This window comes from Desmodus rotundus, chromosome 3 (genome assembly GCF_022682495.2).
Source record: "Desmodus rotundus isolate HL8 chromosome 3, HLdesRot8A.1, whole genome shotgun sequence".
Classification (NCBI taxonomy): domain Eukaryota; kingdom Metazoa; phylum Chordata; class Mammalia; order Chiroptera; family Phyllostomidae; genus Desmodus; species Desmodus rotundus.
This window is the reverse complement of record NC_071389.1, coordinates 107,189,694-107,214,261: the sequence shown is the minus strand read 5'-3', so window position 1 is coordinate 107,214,261 and position 24,568 is coordinate 107,189,694. Positions and strand designations below refer to the sequence as shown.

The 24,568-nt window shown below is 42.0% G+C and overlaps 1 protein-coding gene across 1 annotated transcript; it reads right to left on the bottom strand.

Moving 5' to 3' along the window:
- Positions 1 to 864: 864 nt before the first annotated feature.
- Positions 865 to 23,521, bottom strand: SLC46A3 (solute carrier family 46 member 3). Its single transcript, XM_024551031.3, has 6 exons — positions 23,280 to 23,521; positions 22,582 to 22,787; positions 16,114 to 16,984; positions 15,231 to 15,314; positions 11,946 to 12,102; positions 865 to 2,091 (listed from the first exon to the last, which is right to left on the bottom strand). The coding sequence occupies exons 2-6, from the start codon at positions 22,768 to 22,770 to the stop codon at positions 2,007 to 2,009; spliced, it is 1,386 nt and encodes a 461-aa protein (XP_024406799.1). The 5' UTR covers positions 22,771 to 22,787; positions 23,280 to 23,521; the 3' UTR covers positions 865 to 2,006.
- Between the last annotated feature and the right edge of the window lie 1,047 nt (positions 23,522 to 24,568).

Genomic DNA, 24,568 nt, shown 5'->3' with positions numbered 1-24,568 from the left:
GTTCGGAAATGTGCAGAATCACGCAAGGCTGAGCTGGAAGGGAGTTTATTGCAGACCATCTTGTCTAACCTCGAAAGGGCAATAGGGTAGGCAGTTTCATTGGGTATAGATCGTGCCAGTGGGGTTTTTTGTGGGGGCACCTCATACTCTGCCTGACACAATTCTTGATGTTGGATTTATAACCTGTCAGGTGTCTGCCTAGCTATGAAAACCCTCAGCAGGGCCAAGTCCATCCCTGTGCATTTGCTACTGCTTAGTGGTCAAGCCACATCTCTGGGACTTCCCTCCTTGTCTGTAAAATGAGGGAAATGCAGCTCTGTGCTACAGGGTTATAAAGAGGATAAAATTAGTTGATGCAGAATGCATTTTGTTAGCAGGAAAGTACTTGTTCTTTTGGTTTGGGAAGAGCATTGCACAGGAAGGAAAACAAAAATAGATAAATCTGAATATCACTCAGTTCCCACATGGACTTCCAAACCTAAAAAGAATGGTCTTGGACATAAGAACTCCTAGTATTTTAAATGAGTGCTGTTTGCTAGTTTAGCAATCACTGACTTCCCTATAGGAAAAAGCCGTAAGCCATGCTATCCAACAGAAGACTCTATCTGCTTGGAGGGATGGGGAGAAAAGGCATACATCTGTAATTGAATAACAATAAAAATTTAAAAAAAAAGAGATTGCAAAGAAGTTAATTGGCTATTGAAGGACCTGTGAAAATACTATCAACCAATTTAAAAAGCATATGGGCTACTGTAGTTTTCAATTTACTTGCAAAGCTGGCTTAACAAATATAGCATATCAATGGTTACTCTCCTGATGCATTAAATATATAGCTTTAAATTACTTTTATAAATAAAAACAAAATTTTTTATTTGGCTCAACAAACATTTATTGAGGATGTAATAAGGAAACAGATTGTCTCTCTCCTTGAGGTGTCCCTTGTCCAGTAGGGGAAACAAACTTCACAAAGCCATAGAAAATGCGAGGATGGGAGGAGACACAGAGCTGTGGGGGTTCTGCAGGGACAGTGGCGGGGGCAGGGTAGGAGCAGGGACAAATATCGATGCTACACAGAGGAAGCAATAGTTTGGTTGAGACTTAGAAGTTTCGGTGTTGCCAGGGAGGAAGGGCAAATGGATGGTGTGAACAAGATGAAAGAATGTGGTGTTTGTAGGGACCGGGATAGATCCCAGGATGGGTGTAAGGCAGTGAGAAATGGTGCCCTTTGACAAAAGACAGAAGGAATGGTGCTGTAATATTCCTTTACTTCCCCATTGGCTGTTTACTCAGTTTTCACATATCTCTAGAATCAGTTTTATTTATAATCTGATTTTTTCCCATTTACCCCTTTGTTACATTTAGAAATATTATCATGCTGGTCACTGATGAAACACATCAGGAAAAGTGAAAATACGTACTCTTTAATGTGCTTCTGTTTTAAGGATTCTGCATCTATTAAAAGTTTTCAGTGTCAACAGCACCTTGATGGGTTCTATAAAACAAAGCATTACCTAAGAGGTAAAATGATAAATATTTGAAACTTCTACTGATAGTTGTTTTCTATCGGTGAATGATTTGTCATAATTTTTTACAGTTCCTTCAAAATCCTGGAGGGAGGTGAGAAACCCATTTTATAGGAGAAACTGTGGTAATGCATTCTCCTTGGTCTCAGTGTGAGAGACTGGAGTATGCCAGGGAGCTTACTGTGTTTGATTGTCTCAGGTGTCTTAATCCCTCCTGATACTATTAAGTTTCAGGGGTTTTCCTGTAAATCTGAAAGAGGGAAACGTTTGGAGATTTGTTCTCTGTACCAGAAACACATCACACGGTATTCACAATGCTCAAAGTGCATGGTCCTGCAGGAGCGGGGCCGGGCTCCTTCCCCCACTGTTCAGTCTAGAAGAAGGACATGCAACCTCGCTTGTTCCTGAAGCATTGATTGTGGAGCTAGTCTGTATGTCTCAGAAGTTGTAGTACATGGTGTATACATTGTTTTATAACCACAATCATGGGTCTGAAGTGTCTTCACTGGAGTCTTCTTGGATAAGAAGTATGTTGCTTCTCTTGTCCCAGCTGCTGCACTTCACAACACTGTATGAGCAAATAGGACATTTTAAAACTGTGACTAAGGCAACACATAAATAAGCAGTCTGTATTCCACTTTTTCGTAACTATGGCTTGTGACAAATTATGAAGATTATTCATAGGATGGAGCTGAACTACAGAAACCATATTTACAGAGTAGGTGGGAACTGTGAACACCAGTATACCTGCTGGAAGAGGAAACCCATCAACAAAGGAACCGCCAGTAGATAACAATGGAAGAACGTGAAGGAGGGAGTGGAAGCCACACTAACCTCAACCCAGGACTCATCTGAAACTACAACTAAATGGAGGAGAAATTACCCAGAACAAAGAACTGAACAAGAGCAAGAGAGAAACCTCGAAACCTCATACACACAGAAGAATCAGCTTCAACACAACCTGCCCACACCTGCACAACAGAATACAAGAGGTGGTGGATGGAGTGACCCTCAGGTAACCAGCTGGTGGGAAGGACCCACCAAAGAAAGACCCAACAACAATCAAAACCCAAAGACATACAGAGAGCCAACATAAATGACAGCCTAAGACCAGTGAGATCAGGAGATCAAGGAGACTGTACCAGTGAAACTCACAGGTCTTCTACCATAGAAGTTTACACCATAATCCCAGGGAGGCAGAACACATCAATTTAAGAAGCAGAGGCTAACAAGAAGAGTCTCACAAACAATGGGAAGACAAGGAAACAATCCCCAAATGAAAGGAAAGGAGGAAGCCTCAGAAAGAATGCTAAATGAAATAGAGGCAAGTCAACTATCAGATATTGAGTTCAAAGCAATGGTTATCAGGAAGCTCAATGAGCTCACAGAGAATTACAAAAAACTACAGGGAAACTACAATGAACTCACTGCAACCTGAAAAAGGAAATAGAAACTATCAACAAGGGCCAAGAGGAAATGAAGAATACAATTTCTGAACTGAAGAACACAGTAGAAGGAATGAAAAGCAGACTTGATGAAGCAGAGGATCAGACCAGTGAGCTGGATAAGGTAGAAAAAAACACCCAGAAAGAGTAAGAAAAGGAAAAGAGGCTCAGAAAGAATGAAGAGGGGTTTAGGGAAAGCAGGACAATATGAAATGTAATAATATCTGTATAATAAGGACACCAGAAGGAGAAGAAGAAGAGCAAGGGATAGAAAGCCTGTTTGAAAAAGTAAGGATGGAAAACTTCCCTAATTTGATGAGAGAAAAAGTCACACAAATCCAGGAAACACAGAGAGTCCCAATCCAGAGGAATCCAAAGAGGCCCACTGCAAGACGCATCATAATTAAAATGGAAAAATTCCAAGACAAAGAGAGAATCTTAAAGGCAGCAAGGGAGAAACAGGAAATAACATACAAAGGCATCTGGATAAGGCTAGCAGCTGACTTCTCAATGGAAACGCTCCAAGCCAGAAGAGAATGGCAAGAAATATTCCAAGTAATGAGAACCAGAGGTCTGCAACCAAGGCTACTGTACCCACCAAGGCTCTCAATTAAAATGGAAGGCCAAATAAGGAGCTTCCCAGACAAAAGAAGTCTAAAAGAATACACCTCCACCAAACCAGCTCTCCAAGAGACTGCTTAAAGGGACTGCTTTAAGAAAAGGAGGGAAAAGAGTGAGAAGAGAGGAACACAGGTATGAAAACATGGCAATGAGTAAGGACCTATCAATAATAAGCTTAAATGTAAACAGATTAAATGCTCCAATCAAAAGACATAGAATAGATGAATGGATAAGAAAGCATGACCAACACATATGCTGCCTACAAGAGACCCACCTTAGGACAAAAGACCTACACAGACTGAAAGTGAAGGGTTGGAAACAAATTTTCCAAGCAAACGGACAGGAAAAAAAACCCTGGGGTAGCAATATTCATATCAGACAAAATAGACTTCAAATAAAGGGCCATAAAGAGAGACCCAGAAGGTCACTTCATAATACTCAAGGGAAGAATCCATCAAGAAGACATCAACATTGTAAATATACATGCACCCAACATAGGAGCACCCAAATACATAAAGAAAATCTTGGAGGACTTCAAGAAAGATATTGACAGCAACACAGTTATAGTAGGGGATTTCAACACCCCACTGTCAAAAATGGATAGATCTTCCCAACAAAATATCAACAAAGATATTGTGGCATTAAACAATGTCCTAGATCAAATGATCTTAACTGATATATACAAAGAGCCTTTCATCCCAAAGAAGCAAAATACATATTTCTTTCAAATGCACATGGAACATTTTCAAAGATAGACCACATGATAGGACACAAAACAAGCCTCAACAAATTCAGAAAATTGAAATCATATCAAGCATTTCCTCTAACCACAAGGGACTGAAACTAGAAACCAACCCCAAAGGAAAAAACCCCAAACCCCCAAAATCATGGAGATTGAATAGCATGCTATTAAACAATGAATGGGTCAAGAACGAGATTAGGGAAGAAATCAAAAGGTTTCAGGAAACAAATGAAAATGAACTCACAACAACCCAAAACTTATGGGACACAGGGAAGGCAGTCCTGAGATGGAAGTTAATACCAATACAGGCCTACCTAAAAAAAATAGAAACACTTCACATGAACATCCTAACCCTACACCTATGAGAACTCAAAGAACAAAAAGACAGCCCAGAGCAAGTAGAAGGAAGGAAATAACCAAGATCAGAGCAGAATTAAATGGCATAGAGACTAAAAGCAGAATTCTAAGGATTAATGAATCCAGGACCTGGTTCTTTGAAAAGATAAACAAAATCGACAAGCCTTTAAGCAGACTCATCAAGAAAAAAAGAGAGAGGACCCAAATAAACACAATCAGAAATGAAAGAGGAGAGATTACAACTGATACCACAGAAATACAAAGGATTGTAAGAAATTACTATGAAGAGCTGTATGCCAAGAAATTTGAAAACCTAGGTGAAATGGACACATTTCTAGAAAAATATAATCTTCCAAAACTGAATGAAGAAGCAGCAGAAAGCCTGAACAGACCAATAACAGCAGATGAAATGACGCAGTAATCAAAAAACTCCCAACACACAAAAGCCCTGGACTGGACGGTTTCACAGGAGAATTCTACACAGCATTTAAGGAAGAGCTAACCCCGATCCTTCACAGACTATTCAAAAAAATCCAAGAAGAGGGAAGACTCCCAAACTCGCTTTATGAAGCCAGCATCATCCTAATCCCAAAACCAGATAAAGACACAACAAAGAAAGAAAACCTCAGGCCAATATCACTGATGAACATAGACGCTAAAATCCTCAACAAAATATTGGCAAACCACATCCAGCAATACATTAAAAGGGTCATACACCATGACTAAGTGAGATTCATCCCAGGGTTGCAAGGATGGTACAATATTTGCAAATCAATAAATATAATACATCACATAAACAAAAGCACAGACAAAAATCACACGATGATATCAGTAGCTGTGGGAAAAGCATTTGATATGGTACAGCACCCATTTCTGATAAAAACACTCAGCAAAGTGGGAATAGAGGGAGCATTCCTCAACATAATAAAGGCTGCATATGAGAGACCTACAGCCAACATCATACCCAATGAGCAAAAACTAAAATCTTTCCCACTAAGATCAGGGACAAGACAAGGTCGTCAACTTTCACCACTTCTATTCAACATAGTATTGGAAGTCCTAGCCACTGCAATCAGACAAGAAAAGGAAATAAAAGTCGTCCAAATTATAAAGTAGGAAACAAAACAGTCATTGTTTGCAGATGATATGGTAGTGTACATAGAAAATCCTATAGACTCCACCAAAAAACTGCTCAACCTAATAAATGTATTTGGCAAAACAGCGGGATACAAAGTCAATATTCAGAAATCAAAGGCATTTTTGTATATAAGCAATGAAACATCAGACACAGAAATCAGAAAAAAATCCCATTTGATACAGCAACAAGAAAAATAAAATACCTAGGAATAAACCTAACCAAGGAGGTCAAACACCTATACTCAGAAAACTACACAACACTGAAGAAAGAAATTAAGGAAGACACAAACAAATGGAAACATATACCGTGTTCATGGATTGGAAGAATTAACATCATCAAAATGTCCATACTACCCAAAGCAATTTATAGATTCAATGTAACACCTATTAAAGTACCAATGGCATATTTCACAGATATAGAACACTTCAAAAATTTATATGAAACCATAAATGACCCTGAATAGCTGTTGCAATTTTAAGAAAAAAGAGCAAAGTAGGAGGGATCACAATACCTGATATTGAACTGTATTACAAGGCCACTGTAATCAAAACAGCCTGGTACTGGCATAAAAACAGACAAATAGACCAATGGAACAGAACAGAGAGCCCAGCAATAAACCCAAGTCTCTATGGTCAATTAATATTTGACAAAGGGGGCAGCAGCATAAAATGGAGTAAAAATAGCCTCTTCAACAGATGGTGTTGGGAGAGCTGGACAGCTACATGCAAAAAAATGAAACTCGAGCACCAACTTACACCATACACAAAAATAAATTCCTGGTGGATAAAAGATTTAAATATAAGTCGTGACACCATTAAAGCCCTAGAGGAGAACATAGGCAGGATAATCTCAGATACTCCATGCAGCAACAGTTTCACTGATATGTCCCCTAGAGCAAGGGACATAAAGGAAAGAATAAGGAAATGGGATCTCATCAAAATAAAAAGCTTCTGCATGGCTAAAGAAAACAATATTAAAATGAAAAGACAACCAACCGTATGGGAAAACATATTTGCCAATGATACTTCAGACAATGGTTTAATCTCCAAAATATATGAAGAACTCACATGACTCCACTCTAAGAAGACAAGCAACCCAATTAAAAAATTGGCAAAGGATTTGCACAGACAGTTTTCCAAGGAGGACATAACATAAGTCTCAGAGACATTTGAAAAGATGCTCAGCATCACTAGCCATCAGAGAGATGCAAATTAAAACCACAATGAGATACCACTTCACATTGGTCAGAATGGCCATCATAAACAAAGCAACAAACAACAAGTGTTGGAGAGGATGTGGAGAAAAGGGAACCCTAGTGCACTATTGGTGGGATTGCAGAATGGTGCAGCCTCTGTGGTAAACAGTATGGAATTTCCTCAAAAAACTAAAAATGGAACTGCTTTTTGACCCAGCAATACCACTGCTAGGATTATATCCTAAGAACCCTGAAACACCAATCCAAAAGAACCTCTGCACCCCAATGTTCATAGCAGCACAATTTACAATAGCCAAGTGCTGGAAGCAACCTAAGTGCCCATCGGTTAAATAAATGGATCAAAAAACTGTGGTACATTTACATAATGGAATTTTGTGCAGCAGAAAGAAAGAAGGAGCTCCTACCCTTTGGGCAGCATGGATGAAACTGGAGGGCATTATGCTAAGTGAAATAAGCCAAGCGATGAAAAACAAATACCATATGATCTCACCTTTAACAGGAACCTAATCAGCAAAATGAACAAGCAAGGAAAATATAACCAAAGACACTGAAATTGAGAACAGTCTGACAGTGACCAGAGGGAAGAGAGGAGAGGATTTCAGGAGAAAAGGGTGAAGGATTTGCCGGAACAATTATAAAGGACACATGAACAATAACAAGGGAGGGGTGAAAATAGGGGAGGGAGGTGGCGAGGGGTGGAGGGAAAAGGCAGAAAACTGTACTTGAACAACAATGAAAATAAATAGATTATTCATAGAAGGAATATACTGCTATTTTGGGTCCAACAGGCTCATTAGCCATAGCATTCTGAAAAGAATTTAAAAACTACATGAGTTCTTTTTCTCCCAGATCCCTAAAATGTCTGCTTGGCATACTGTCTACTGTGTGTGGCCCACAAACAATATTTATGACTGAAGCCATGAGTGAAGTTCATGCTCACCAGCTATAATGGAAAGTTGGACAAGAAGCCATCTGGAAATAATTAACATAGCATGTAATTTTAATTTAAAAAATATTGAACATTTCAGGGTTAAAAAGATCTCAGAAGACCAATGACACTTACAATATTAGAAACATTATTAAAAGGATAACTACCTTTTATCCAGCAGCACTAATTTTTCCAGTTATTAAAGTAATGTGTTCATAACAGAATATTTTTAAGTATCTGAAGACTAAAATTGAAAGTATCCATTACTCTACTCCCCATGTAGGCAATTCTTATTAAAGTCATTTTTCATGATATGGACACACCATTTTATTTAACCATTGTTGGACATTTTTGTCATTTAAAACATTTTTACCATAAGAAACTTCTTTATATATAAATATTGATATTACTGATCATTTCCTCAGGACAGGTTTCTAAAAGGAATCACTGGGTCAAATACTATGAACATTTTAAAAGCCTTTCATACATATTTATGAACCGCTTTCTGAAATGAGACTGCCGAATAACGCCACCCCCAGCTATGTACAAGGTTGATTGTCTGATCTTGTGTTCACTAGCAGAGCACGTACCAATTTGATAGGTGAATACTCTCTTTTTAAAAAAGATGCTTAGTAAAAATCAGTTTTCATAAAAATTACAGAGTAACTATAAATAGTATTGCACTCTATCTTACATTGACCGAGGTATCAGAACTCAATTGGGATAATATGTATGGAGATCCCACTATAAATGAGACATGGGCAGACCCTCTAAGGCAGGGGTGTCAAACTCATTTTCACCAGGGGCCACATCAGCCTTGTGGTTGCCTTCAAAGGGCTGAAATAATTTTAGGACTGTATAAATGCAACTACTCCTTAACTGTTAAGGAGTTGAAATTACATTTGGCCCTTTGAAGGCAACCGTGAGGCTGATGTGGCCCCCGGTGAAAATGAGTTTGACACCCTTGCTCAAATGAGTTCATAGTCCTGGGAGAATGCCTACAGCCTGTGCAGGTAGGTACTATCCTCCCAACCCACAGCCACCTCCCACAGTGCTAAGGAGAAGGCAGCCTGAAGACCATGCCCACCTTCTTCTCCTGAGGCATCAGGGCTGTGCTACCACACAGGGAATGGGCCATGGCCAGCGGAGACAGGGGAATGAGCTCTCAGCTCAAGGCATTGGCCCCAAGAATGTGTCAAATATACTGCTTGGGCACTTCAGCAACCACTTACCTAATAACTTATGCTTTTTGTTAATTGAAAGGCAAAGGGAGAAATAAACATTTCCCTTATGTTTATGCTTCTGCTGTATCTTTTCATTCTATATACTATTCATCAAAAGCGTTTTGTACTTGGTATTTATTTGGATATTGTCAATTAGAAGGGAGTCACTAAACAAGATACCTCTGGAAAGAGAATTCCTAATAGTCATTGCCTGCTATTTGGTCTTTTCATTCATCTAAGAATCCATATTAAAGTATATCTTCTTACAGTAGTCTTTTGGCCATCAGAGGATACTATGTTCGAGGAAACCACAGTTTGGATATATATGTATATATATATTTTTTTAAATGCTAATTTTCTTTATTTAATTTTTTAAAATCCTCACCTGAGAATATTTATTGATTTTAGAGAGAGTGAGGAAGTGGGGGAGTGAGAGACCGAGAAAGAGAAAGATGTGAGAGAGAAACATTGGGAGGAGGGGCCAAGATGGGGGCAGAGGCAGAAATGCTTCCCTTCCTCGAACAACCAAAAGAGGAAAACAATGGATTTAAAAACAAAGAACAACCAGAACTTCCAGAAAAATATTTGCACAGAAGTCCAACAACCAAGGAATTGAAGAAACATTCAACCAGAGGTAGGAGGGGTAGAGACCAGCAGCAGGGCAGAGGACGAGGCGAGGAGGCGGCTTGAGGACCACACCGGCCTCATGTGGGTGAATGTGGGATTTCATTCCCACAGACAAGCCTGGGGGAAAGCAGGGGAGCTAGACAGACCTTGAAACCCGGGGTTTCAGCGCGGGCAACTAAGGACTCAAAACCACAGTGTGAGGAAAAGATCTGTGGGGATTGTGGCGATAGGAGAAACTCTCAGCCTCATAGGAGAGTATGTTGGAGAGACCCACAGGGCCCTAAACACAAACCCACCCACCCGCAAATCAGCACCTAAAGGGCACAAATCGCTCATGGGAAGTGAGGGAAGTGAGGGAGAGTGGGATGAGAACAGAGCAAGCGGCATTGTTCCCTCCCTGACCCCTCCCCCACATACAGCACCACAAAGCAGCAATGAGGGTTGCCCTGCCCTGGCAAATACCTAAGGCTCCACCCCTTACATGTAACAGGTGTGCTGAGACAAAGAAATATGGCCCAAATGAAAGAACAGAACAAAGCTCCAGAAAAAGAGCTAAGTGACAAGGAGATAGCCAACCTATCAGATGCAGAGTTCAAAACACTGGTAATCAGGATGCTCACAGAATTGGTTGAGCTCGGTGGCAAAATGAAGGAAGACATGAAGGCCACACAAAGTGAAATAAAGGAAAATACACAGGGAACCAACAGTGAAGAGAAGGAAACCGGGATTCAGATCAACAATTTGGAACAAAAGGAAACAATAAGCATCCAACTGGAACAGAAGGAAGAAACAAGAATGCAAAGATATGAGGAGATGCTTAGAAGCCTCTGGGACAGCTTTAAATGTTCTGACATCTGAATCATGGGAGTGCCAGAAGAAGAGGAAGAGCAAGATATTGAAAACTTATTTGAACCAATGATGAAGGAGAACTTCCCCAATGTGGCAAAAGAAATAGGTTTCCAGGAAGTCCAGGAAGCTCAGAGAGTCCCAAAGAAGTTGGGCCTAAGGAGGAACACACCAAGGCACATCATCATTAAGTCACTCAAGATTAAAGATACGGAGGGAATCTTAAAAGCAGCAAGAGGAAAGGAGAGAATTACCTGTAAAGGAATTCCCATAAGGCTATGAGCTGATTTCTCAAAAGAAACCTTAAAGGCAAGAAGGAGCTGGAAAGAAGTATTCCAAGTCATGAAAGGCAAGGACCTACCTCCAAGATGACTCTACCCTGCAAAGCTGTCATTTAGAATGGAAGGGCAGATAAAGTGCTTCCCAGATAAGGTCAAGTTAAAGGAGTTCACCACCACCAAGCCCTTATTATATGAAATGTTAAAAGGACTTATCTATGAAGTGGAAGATCAAAAACTATGAACAGTAAGTAAAGTGACAACAAACCCACAACTATCAACAACTGAACCTAAAAAATAAAAACTAAGCAAACAACTAGAACTGGAAGAGAATCACAGAAATGGAGATCACATGGAGGGTTATCAGTGGGGAGGGAGAGCGGGGCAGTGGGGGGGAAAGGTACAAGGAATAAGAAGCAGAATAGGTAGGAACAAGATAGTCAGGGGGAGGTTAAGAATAGTATATAGGAAATGGAGAAGCCAGAGAACTTATATGTACAACCCATGGACATGAACTGGTGAGGGGCACAGGTGGAGTACAGGGAGGAGGAAGGTAAAGGGGAGAAAAAAAATTGGGACAACTATAGTAGCATAATCAATAAAATATACTTAAAAAAAGAGAAACATCAATCGGTTGCCTCCTGTATGCACACCGACTGGGGACTGAACCCACAACCCTTTGCTGTACCAGGCGATGCTCCAACCAACTGAGCCACCCATCCAGGGCTTTTGATGCCAATCTAATCAATTGTTCATATTTAAAGAGACTGGGGCAACTTCTCAGAGTCTCCATCTGACCCACCCTTTCTCCTAGTTCTCATCACTGCCTCTTTTTTCCTAAGTCTCCAAAATTATTGAAAGATGTCTTCATGTCCAAATTTCATGAGAAAAGTACATTCTGAGGCCACAGTTCAACAAATCTATGCAATTTTATTGGTCAGGTTAGGAAATTCATTTAATTCAGCTATCCTTTCACAAAATGATTAAAACTAAGTACATACCATAGACTGATCACTGGAATTAGTAAGAGACCAGCAGACAGCAGAAAGGTAAAGCCTGGGTACCACGCAACAGTTGCTGAATAAATTCCATTAAAGGCAGAAACTGCAGTGACTCCGCCAAGTGTTTCTAAGAGAGCAATACTCGCAAACAGGGTCCCTATTTGGAGTTGGGGTATAGGGGGAGAAAAAGAAAAGGCTGAGTTACACAACAACAACAACAACAAAAACGAACTGTTATTCATTGCAAAGAACAAACATGGGGGCACAGCTTGGTGAGTGAAAACTATTCCTTCAAAATCCCTGAGAAGTCAGTTACCCATTTTGTGGGTGAAGAAACCGAGGTGAAGAGTTGTCCTTGGACTTGACATGAGAGATGCTGAAAACACAATACCGTTGGCCTTGAACAACGTGGGGATTAAGGGCACTGACCTCCTCTCCCACTACGGTCAAAAACTATAGTTGTTCTTCGGTGCCCGCAGACCACTGGTTCCAGGGCCCCTGCAGATACCACATCTGCAGGTGCTCAAGTCCCTTATGTACAGTGGCCTAGGACAATGCATAGTAGTTCCAATGACAAGAGGATAAAGCTAAAGGTTGTCACAATTCACAATAGGAAATTCCAAAATGTAAATTAAACATTTTTAAATGTCACTACGTTAAACAATGTGAAATGACTTTTTAAAAGCCTTTATAAATAAATTAAATAAAATATGAACAAAAATAAACTATGTATCCTGACAAGTCTATTTTAGCTCTAAGTCAGATAGATTTTTCTTTCTTTTTCCCCTGAACAGCATGAAATATAAATCAGAAACCATAAAATTCACCCTTTCAAACATACAGTTCAGTGGCTCTTAGTATGTTCACAGACTCAGGCAACCATCACTACTAATTTTAGAACATTTTTATCACCCCAAAAAAGAAACTCTGTACCCATCACTCCCTTTCTCCCCAGCCCCCAGAAAACACTAATCTAATTTCTGTCTCTATTGATTTGCCTTGTTTGAACATTTCATATAAATGGAATATTTATATGACAATATGTGGCCTTTTATGATTAGCTTCTTTCATTCAGCATAATGACTTGAAGGCTCATGTTGTAGCATGTGTCAGTATTTTATTTTTCTTATTGCCAAATAATATTCCATTGGGCAGATACACCACATTTTGTTTATTCATTCATCAGTTCACAGACATTTGCATTTATTTCACTTTGTGGCTATTATAAATAATGCTGCTGTGAACATCTATGTACACAATTTTGTGTGGACATGTGTTTTCATTTGTCTTGGTACATAGCTAGGAATGGAACTGTTGAGTCATAAGGTAACTATTTAACTCTCTGAGGAGCTGCCAACGGTCTTGCAAAACGGCCGTATCACTTTCCACTCCCGTCAGCTGTGTGTGCGGGTTCCGATTCCTCCACCAATGCCGTCTGTTTCATTTCAGCCATCTAGTGGTTTTGATTTCCATTTTCTTGATAACTAATGATGTTGAGCATTTTTTTCATGTGTTTATTGGCCATTTGTCTATCTTCTTTGGAGAAGTATCTATTCAAATACTTTACTCATTTTTCAGTTGTCTTTTTGCTGTTGAGTTTTATGAATTCTTATATATACTGGATACAAGTTTCTTATAAAACATATGATTTGCAAATACGTTCTCCCATTCTGTGGGTTGTCTTTTCACTTTCTTGATGGTGGACAAAAGTTTTTAATTTGATAAAAGTCTAATTTAACTATTTTTTCTTTTATTGTTGTGCTTTTGGTGTCATAACCACTGCATAATTCAAGGAGGCAAGTAGATTTTTATATACTATACTTACAAATTTTTATATTCCTAAGTGATTTTCCATTTACCGTCACATAATCTATAAACAGGTATGTAAATATACAGCTCTATCTTATGAGTAGAAAAGAATCAAGAAATATATATTTTAATGTATTGAATTACACAATGTTCCCCAGTGTTTACTAAACTGCCATAAATAGAAAAGCATGACTGTGAATTATTCATAAACAATTAACGTGAACACTTCACCAGCCTAAGACATGAAACAAAGGAAAGCGCCGAAGTCCAGCAACACTCAGATGTTCCAAAGGGGAAGGAGGACAACTCCATATGCCTGATATTTAACCAGTAACTAGTTCTACTAGAAATTTAACTTTCATTGTCCTTTTTTACTGATTATTCGCTGTCCTCCCCCTTCGACTATATTCTCTCCTTGCCCTGCTCTGTGCTTGGGAGGCTCACCCCACAAATTACACAACTTGGGCTTCCTTGACGGCCTGATGGCCCGTTGCACCTGGTTAATGGGATGAATGAGGATGAATGAGAAAGGTTGTGGTGTTTCTTCTCTGCTCCCTCCCTACTCGGGCCATCCTGTCTGGGTGCCTCCACACTGCACACTCCTCTCTCACGTCCTTCATTAACATCTCTTCCTTGAACCATCTGAGTGGGGTCCTGCTTTTACCAGGACTCTGAGTCAGGCCCAGCAGAAGAATACAGTTAGAGGCCTATATGTTATATTCCAAGTATTTAAAAGTTATAATTCTGACTAACAAACTGTTAACTAAGATATATTCTGTCTCCTTAGTCTGAGAAACATACCTTTGTAATGCTTTGGAAGGTCAGACGTGAAGTTAGAATTCTCAGCCTTTTGAGAACCCCATGTAGGAACCTGCCAGCGCTGGCCCTCCGTCTCCAGCGGCAGGCTGCAGCCTACCATGTGTCCTGCCTCTTGCTCCATCCTGCTCAGAAAGGGCCCTTCACCCATGGCTGTGGACTCCCCGCTGCACAATTTCAAGGCTAGGCCAGGTCTCCTCTGAGGAGTCCCTGCTTGGCTACCCCTTTGGCCTAGAGGTGAGCACACTGGGGTCATAGTCCTCCCTCAAAAGAAAGGATCTAAGGAAGAGGATCATGCAGGCATCACTGGACATGATCCCAGAGCTGTTTGGCTGGGAATTATGGGGACCCAGGTACCCAGAGCGTAGTCGAGAAGGGGAGAGGTGTTGTGAGCTCCCAGAGGGCATATCTGCCTGGCCTTGAGGTCTCCTCTCCTCTCGGGGCAGAGCCTGGCCTGAGCAGGCCTCCTAAAGCATGCGGCTCTGGGCTCCCTTGTCTGAATAGAAGCCTCTCCCTAACACAGAACTGACCACTTAATTCAAAAGGAGTCTGTGCAGAAAAAGGGCTGTGGATTCTCTGAAGAAGCAAACATTGATCATACATAGATTTGAGTGGTACAGGTTGCAGATTCATTATAGTCCTTAAGCAAATTAAACTTACCTTGTTCTGAAGAACGAACCACTTTTGACATCATGGACCGCAGAACAGAGAGTGGCACAATAGTGAAGAGGAAGGGCAGCCTGACTGCGAGAGACGTTTGGAAATCAGAAACTAACAGTCAATTTTAAATGCAAAAGACTTTCTCTCTAAGTATTTTATTTCTATAAGCATCCTAAGTGATGGTGTCTAAAAACTGAATGAAATGTAGGATTCTATTCAATGAGTTAAGATAGACTCAAGACAGGTCAGTTTAAGGCTGGTTTACTCTTGTATTCTTAACTCCAGTACTAAGAACAAGAGTTAATGGAAGTTTTAGGTCCAGATGTGCCAATTGGGATTGATTGACTATTTCCCTAATTATTATAGTAACCTCTTGTGTAGTTTTTTTCTGTGTGTTTTTTGTTTTTGATTTTTCAGACTTGGCATTTTTAGTGTTAGCATTCTTTCATTGAATGCTAACCAATTTGCCATAAAGAAGGTTTTTCTTAAATGTATTTAATGAGTATGAATTTTTCTTCTGAATTTGTACTATATACTTTATATAACTGTCTGAAAATTTTTTTATGGGAAGTAGCCTTAGCAGCATTTTAAGAAATATGCAGTTTGGTGAAAGCTATAGTGAAGAACTGATTCACAAGAAGAATGTTTCTCAGAAGAATTTTTTGGAAAATATGTAAATTCGGAAAACTGTGGTTATTATGTAAATTATTGTTTAAAGCAAATTGGTCCTCAGCTCCTGGCAAACTAGCTGTTAACAAATTACCTTAATTGAATTAGAGTGCATTAAACAGAAAATTTTATATTAAAGTTTCTCACCCAACAGACTAAATTCATTTTACATAAATCTCATACAGTTACTTTTAAGGCTACATTTGTAACTCACCTAAAAGCATCATCGATGTTGTTTTGGCAAAAGCAGTCATAGCCATTCCCACCATGGTAGTGAAAATTCCGATGAGGGCCATGTAGATGTCTTCCATACAGTAAGAAAAAAACCATATTCCCAGGAAACTACTCAAAAAGGAGACACTACCCAAAGCTGACCCATACCCTATAAGAACTTCGTTCCAGCAGAGTGGTGAATCCAATTCATAGAGGATAAAAATGGGGGAAACACCAATTATCACAAAAAAATAAGTGATCATTGTGAAAAGTAACAAACAGAGCAAAGACCGTCGCTCACCGGAAGCACTTTTAAAAAGCATGTAAGTTTGGTAAAATAGGTTCTTAAAGCCTTCACGACACGATGTGGAAACAATCGGAGACGAAGACTCCTCCATTGAATCACCAAGAAAAAATAAAATATAAATCAAGTTAACAGTAAGAACCATAGTAATAATGAAAAAGGACCACTCAAAACCCAATTCTCTAATAAAATAGCCAGAAGACAGTCCTGTTAATCCAGTAACAATTCCAAGAATGAAGTCAATGATAGCTATTCGAATTGTTTTTTGTTTCTCTTCTTTACATTGATCAACTATGTAGGCAAAACAGGCACCCAAAAATGTGGTAGAATTGCCACAAAGGGCCCCAATGAAGGTAGATGCAATCAAAAGCTGGAAGGGAAAGGCAAAATAGGAAAGCAAACAGAGCCAGATGCTGGTCGCAAGAGCACCGGTTGAAGTCAAAATCAAAGGGAACTTTCGTCCACGGTGATCACTGTGGGACAGAAGCAGGAATGTGGACACTAAACCAGGAATTAATCCACTTAAGTCCATTTGCAGATTAAAAAGAGACACTTTTTTCTGAACTTCCTGCAAAGAAATAAAAAGAAGACCATGTGTTTACAGAGGTTTGTACAATGCACGTAAAGATGGCATGATGTATACTGTATGTTGCCGGAGGTCAGGGATGGGAAATCTGGTGTGTGCGTTCACACAGCTTAAACCTTCATCCAGTTCACAAAGCAAACGTCAAAAGGCAATACCATCCTCAATGCTCAGTCACAGAATTCAAGTTCCACGGTGGGCACTTTAACCCGTGAAAGTAAAAATATGCGTATCAATGTGTGTCTGTCTCACACAGGAGATCCACAGACCTCGAGGCCTCGGGGGCTGGACAGGCAGTGACTTCTCTTTCTTGTATGGACAGTTAGCACTGAAAGAGCAGATCGCTGTTCCAACACCAGAGCAACATCCTTTCCCACGGTACGTCTTTCTCTCTGCTCTGAGGGGAATGAATATCGTGTGTAAATGTCGTGTTTGATAGACCTTATTTAGGAAGCGCTCCGATGTCATTTTTACACACATTTCCACAAATAGATTAGGGAGAAACATTCCTTTATTTACTAAAAATTAAGATAAAACCCAAATAGGAGCTTTGCACTGACTAAAAACGGAAAAGTGAGGTGAGTGAAGGGATGAGATGAACTCAGCTTCCCCGAGGACCTAACCAGCTATGTGCACACACAGACTGGCAGCATAATAACTGTTACACTAGTTATTTGACAGAAAAAAATTGGGGGTGATATTAAAAGAATTTCCTGCTTGCCACTCCTCTGTATTTTCCAAATTTTATATAAAGAGTATGTGCCATTTTTATAATGGGGATTACTAAGCTCATTAAAAAAAGATTTATTCATGTAATATTTAGAAAGCACACTAAAAAACTGATGAAACACAAAATTATCAAATACTGAATTAATGTTTTCTTTTTTTAATAGTGAACCTATTTCTACTTTTACACATTCATGCAATTCAAATAATTCCATGTGGCCAGAAAATGTTCTTGTCACTCAGCCTGAAAACTTAGTCAACTTGGTTCTGACCTTTCCCTTTCCCTCACCTGTGCCCCACCAACCCAGTGCATTCTGCCACCCCATGTTTCTCAGGCCCCTCTCCTTCTTTATAGCCCCATGGAGTGACAGTGGAGCAACAACTCTCATTCATTTTCACCTGGACCACCCTGGCTTCCGACTGGTCTCTATGCAATTCAGTAAGCAGGGCCAGTCCTCTCACCTGGCAGACCATAGACACACTATCCGCGCGTCTTTCACCTGCCTAGAAGCTTCAGTATCTCCCCACTGCCTGCTAGAGAATGTTGACACTCCTTGGTCTGGTAAGAAGGCCACCAAGAAGTGGTCCAACCTCACTTTCCAGCACTGTCCCTGCTCACTCCCCAAATACTCTCTAAGTTCCAGACATAGTCCAACCTGGATTTCCCTGAAAACCCAAACAGATGTAGCCTCCCTTTCTTCTGGACCGTCCCACACAACAAGTGCCATTCCCCAGCCATACTTCTTGGCATAATGATTAAGATGGAGCTCTGGTGGCAGATGAATGTGATTCAAATCCAGCCAGTCAGAATGATCTTCACAGCAATTCTAATGACCTTTACAAACACACTGTTACTCCTTTGCTCAGAGCCCCCTAATGGCTGTCCTCACAGTGGAATACATCCCATTCCTTGCGGTGGTGTGGGCGGCCCCAAACCATGACTTCTCTGATTTCATCTTCACTTCCTCCCTCCTCTCGCCCCCTCAAGCATTCCATGCGAATTTGCTTTTGCATTTGCTGTTCCCTCCCCCTGACTGTCACACAGCTCATTTCCTCAATTCAAATGTCACCTCCTTAGAGGGCCTACTATGACCAATCTCTTAATGCCAAGCAATTCCACTAACCTCATCCGGTGCTCTATCCCCTCTGGGTCCAGGGCATGTTTTAATTGATCTACTCATTGTGTGCCTCCTCCATTGTAACCTACGCTCCAGGAGGGCTGGAACTTTATCTTCTTCACCACAGTATTGCTGGCTTTTAGGACAGTGCTCGTCACAGAGTAGATACTTAATATCGATTGAATGAGTGAATAATCAAGAAAAATATGACTCTGGAACGTGCTAGCACAGCTAGCAGACACATGTGATCCTGACCAAATTATTTCTTTCTACGAGAGCTGCTTCCTCGGACAAGGGAGGATAACAACAGCCCCTACCTTGCAGGCTGTTGTGGGAGTTAAATTTAAAGTACATATAGTGTGCTGGGCACAAGGTCCCAGTACGTGATCAGTGCTCACTCAGTTTCAGCCCTTTTATTTCTATTAAGATCAGACTTCTTGAGCACGCCTTTGTGTCTCCCACAGGCATAGCAGCCACCAGATAAATATGTGTTGAATAAATAAATGGAACAGTTATCTTTTAATCAACTTGTTAAGACATTTTGGTTTGGGGTTCCCCCATCCACTTCCCCGCTCTACCTGAGTCCTGACTTCTCCTTTCTATTTGCTGTCATTCCCGTCCAATCTTTCCCAGGCGACACTTCTCGTCTCTAGCCTATGTTTCAAAATAGTTTTTTAATAAATTCAAAGCATACTGCAAACATGAGTCAAAGGTAAGACATAAGTTGTGTGTGTACCTTTTAAACCCTGGAGAATTACAATTATATAATATACAAGGGTAAATGGGAGAAATCAAAGTTTAAAAAAGTGCTATTTTCTATCTGACACTGGACAGAATGACAATACTAAGACTGGGAAAAAGTAAGGAAAGTAATAGCAATTTTAAAGCAGTCAGTTTTATAGACCAGAATGTTTGCATTAATTCCAATTAAATGGAGGATATTCCTTTTCTGCTGATAACAAGGGATCGTATTAGTTATTAAAAGTTTATATACAAATTGTTGAGCAAGAACAACTTTGTGATCTGTTGGGAACCCTAAGTTGTCCCCTCCAATAGCAAAGTTCCTGTCTTGAAAGTTGTCTGAATAGACCCCAGTGACCAACTGAACTTCAAAATGAACCACTTAGCAAGGGAAGGAGGGAGTGGTAAGGGGATTAAAAATTCCTTCCTCCACAATAGTCAACAAACACGCCTAGAATTTTCTACCTCTTTACCCTTAGCCCAGAGTTTCCTTCCCACAGCCTCCCCATTGGGTAAGAGGTCCGTTAGAGATTGATCTCTTTGCCAAGGAGAAGTGTTGGGGTACCTCCTTGTCACAGGGCTCAGAAAAGTTGAAGATTTGAAAAATAGGTTAGATCAGTATTTATTTATAAGAATATGTATATGTATATGTGTATGCATATTAGATCTCAACCCTAAATGGGTGGAAACTAAGACTTTCATCCAGATTTTTAAATGTTAAATATAAATTAAAGAGCTCAGTTTACTCTTATAGCTATTGCTTGAAATTCACAATATTTTCATCCAGTACATGTACATGTATGTGTATTTGTTATGTAGGAATGATAAAGAAATACGCTGTAACAGCAAGAAGTTCAACAGGTTATTGGATTATGCACTCTTTTTACACACAATCGACCTTTTAGGGGAGTGGCAAGAAAAATTTGAGCTGGAAAAATCATTCATTCATCTATTCACCCAGTCAGGGACCGACCGTGTCTGAAACAGGAACAGGCAACACACTGCTACACTTCTTTTAGTGAGCACGTGGCCAGAACCCACCCAGCAAAGCTGGGTGTTGAGACAGAAGCTCTGGAAAGAGGGACATTTGTGTTTTGGATTTGAAAAGAAGAGAGTATTCTCTGAGAAGCTGCATAGGCACAATATCCAGAAAAGGGCCTAGCAAGAAGTGCTAAAGGTGATGGTGGTGGCTCCCGAGAAGCAAAAATGTCCCTCCATCCTGAGGAGCAAAAGGCAAGAGGCTGCCATGGCCTGCCCTAGGTGGTGGTGGTGGGGTGCTGGTCCCTAGTTCCCCAGTCTGAGAAGATGCACCTGTGGCTCTACAGCACCAACATTAAGGAAGGGGATATTAATCCAAGTGAAAAACAATAAATGAAACAATAGTCAATTAATTAAAAAAATTTGGCAAAAACCTGCAAAATGAGACCACTGCTCCAGGCAGTGGGAGCTTTCAGCAGCTGGGTTAGGCCGCAGGTGAAGCCAACACTCAACTAGCTTATCACCTGCACAAGTCACAGAGGCCACCAAGGGGGATGGACCACGGCCTGTCTCCCCTCACTCTAACAAGGGAAGGGCAGCCAGCTTTTCCAATGTCCCAATCCTCTCCTCCTCTTTCCCTCTGCTGCTCCCAGGGGTGTGGTGAGCCTATTGAACCTCCTCACTCCCTGGGAATGACACATAGATCATAGGAAACATTCTTGAAGGGAGACACACCCTGAGGTGAGACCTTGGCCTTTCTATTTTTATGACCTCACTCTACGGTAGAGCCTTGATGTCTACATGGCTGTACAGAAATGATCAGTTCCAAGCAAATCTCTCCCCCGGAATTGAGAAAATGAGTTAACAGTGGGGGCTGTGCCAAACAGCCAGGCCTCACCCCTCAAAAGTATGCCTGACACCTGGGGGAACACCTCAGGAAGGGCTAGAGCAGGGGTGTCGAACTTATTTTTACCGGGACCACAGCAGCCTCGTGGTTGCCTTTAAAGGTTCGAATGTAATTTTAGGACTGTATAAATGGAACTACTCCTTTACTAGGGGGAAGGAGCTTGGGAATGCCGCTGGGCAGAAACAAGGTGGAGGGCCGGATTTCAGCCCAAGGGCCTTGTGTTTGACACCTGTGGGCTACAGCCTTCCTCCTGGGACTCTTCTTGTCCATTGACTGGGGAGGCAGCAGCACCACCCTCTGCCATCACAAAATATTCCCAAGAGGAAGAGTTTAAAGTTTATAAATGCAGTTTGTTTTTGAGGTATTGTTGGGGGCGGGGAGCCAAATCTGGATGCTATGTCCTTTGCATTTGGACACTGGTGGACTTTGTTAAAAATTGCCTGAGGGGACAGGAGAATGGTGATGGACCACTGGTTTTAAATTAATAAAAAATGGTGGGGGAGAGGAAGAAGAAAGACTTTGTAATATCTGGCTAAATATTTTCAGTGTCCTCAGAGCAAAATGACTGCTCTCCACCCCAAATGTCCCCACACACAGGAGTCAAAGCTGACTTGATATAAACAAATGATGAGTGACCAGTGCTGTCCCACCTCCCAGCCCATGACAGAGGCTGGCCCCACAGTCTTCAGTGTTGACATGGGGCAGGGGCTGGGAGGAAGAGAGAAAGGGAAAGGCAGCAGTACCATGCTTTCCCCAGCTCTGTCCACAGAACACTCGTTGGTACTGGCCTTGGCCCACAATCAGGCTGTTTGGGGGGCAGAAGGGGGATGGAGGAAGGAGAGAGCCACAGAGGAGATGAGACGGCTCTGAAAGTTTCTGAGAGAAAGAGGAAGAGCCAGAAAAGGGGGTTTTAAGGGGCAGAGGCAGATGAAAGGTGTGGGGAAACTTCAAACGGGAGGAGAACGGAAGATGGGCGCCCTGGGTTAGGGTTCAGGAGTTTCACGGTGCCACTGAAGAAGGGTCAGTATAGGATGAGTGTCATGTTCTCTTTCACTTAAAACCCTGGTACACTTTCCTTTTTATTATGTTTTAGGTGCGTTTTAATCTCTTACCTCCTGGAATGCAAAAACCGGGCTGCTTTTGTTTTTTTCACACTCAGAAATATTGCTCTCGGGTGCAATACTGTAGTTGCCTGTTTCTTCCCATATTCTCCTGTACACGTACTGTGTTGTCAGTGGGGAGGTCAAAGTCATGGCAAACGCACTCAGGCAAATGGCAGGTTCCACGAGGAAAATCTTCATAGTGCCTGGGTAGGTTGCTGAGTTCCATAAAAAAGAAAACAGGAACAATGAGTTGCATTCTTCTTCTGGAGGCTAGATTTTCAGTGATGGGAGAGTTAGAGGAATTTTGTGGCGTAAACAAGCAAACCAGGGGACAGCAAGCAGCCAGCACTTTAAAAGAGACTAACGTCTGCGCTGGAATAGGGCGCTCGGTAAACCAGAGACTGTCAGACTTCCACTGAAAGAGCGGGCTTGTAGGGCTTACACCGCCTTTAAGACGACCCTATAAAATACTAAGTTGTTACCCATTTTGGTGACTCCGTGATCACACTGCTGTTCCTGTGTGGTACCCTGCCAGCGGGTTTTCCTAAGCAGAACAAACAGTGAGGTGGCTCTGGGACGCGAAGGCTGCGCCATTGTTTGTTATTGTCATCTGGCTGCTAGTTTACAGCGGACAGGAAGGGGGCCTTTTAGAAAGCAGCTCCCAACGTTAAAGGGACTAGTTTCGTTTTGTGTTGTTTTTGACTCACCCCACTGTTAGTCTTCCTGCACCTGGGGTCCCTCGGGTGTGCTCTGCGCCGGGCCGCGCCTCCCGAGCAGCCGGTGTCCCCGGAGGCGGGTCCTCCAGAATGCGAGGGCAATCTCCGTGGAATTCGACCCAATGCACCTGCCGGGAGACTGCGGCCCTGATTTGACAACAAAGCAAGGAAAGGGCACTTCCGCGTCCACAGTGACCGAGGCGACGGTTCCCTGGGTCAGCTCCTCTGCCGCCCCCCGGGGACTCCCGGAGGCGCCGGGCGCGGGTAGCGGACTGCGCGCGGGAGCGGACTGTGCCGCCAGGTGGGGCCTCGTGCAGACTCAGCCCCCGCCCGCCAAGGGGGCGGGGCCGCCCGGGTGCGGGTCGGGCCTCCGCCTCCGCCGGAGTCACGGTGGCCCCGGCTTTTCGGCGATTGGTCCCCGTGATTGGTCCTCCCTGACGTCGCTCTCGCCCTCGACCCCGGAGGCCTAGGCCTGGGGCTGGGCAGCGCCGAGGGCGCAAGTCCGGGCTCTGTGGTTCTCGAACCTGTCTGGGTCCGGTGTTGTTTTTCAGAGAAGCACACAGGGGATCTGTTGCAAAAGTAACATGTTTGCCCGGCCCGTCCTGGCAGCATTCCGGGGGGCCGGGCAAGGGCCCTAAGAAGAGACGCAGGGGAGGGGGATGGGGTAGGGGACACCGGGTGCAGGAGATACAGTGCTCCCGGCAGAGTTAGCCTTCGTCTGGAATGTGCTCAGTGGCTCTTCTTGGTGTTGTAAACCTGGGCAAATTATTTCATCTCTGTGAACCTCCATTTTTCTATCTGTCCAGTGGTGGTAATACTCTTACAGGATTGTAAAGAAACCCTCCAGCCCTGGAGCACTGGAGGGACTGTACATGGGCTCCAGTAAGCCCACCAGGAACATAACCCGACTGTGACCAAGCTGGGTTTATTTTGTTTTGCGGCTTGAAGCGAGGAGGAATGCATTCATGGGAAACCACGGAGTATCGCAGGAGAAAGAGTTTACAGTTTACTATGGAATTTGGGTTTGTGTTCTGTGGTTTTGAGAAGGGTTAAGAAAAGCAAAGCCTGCACTGGATCTGATGCTATTAGGAAGTGGGGTAAGTTCATGTCTGGATGTCTTAATAAGGCTTATTTAGAAGGAGTGAAGACTAGACGGAGGCTAAAGCGATGGCAGCCGTCACAGCCATTTCTGGTCGTTTTTGCGGTTCAGATAATGTTCATGATCTGGCTGTGTTCGAACAAGATTATGGAGTGGTCTTGTTTTTGTTAAGTCACAGAAT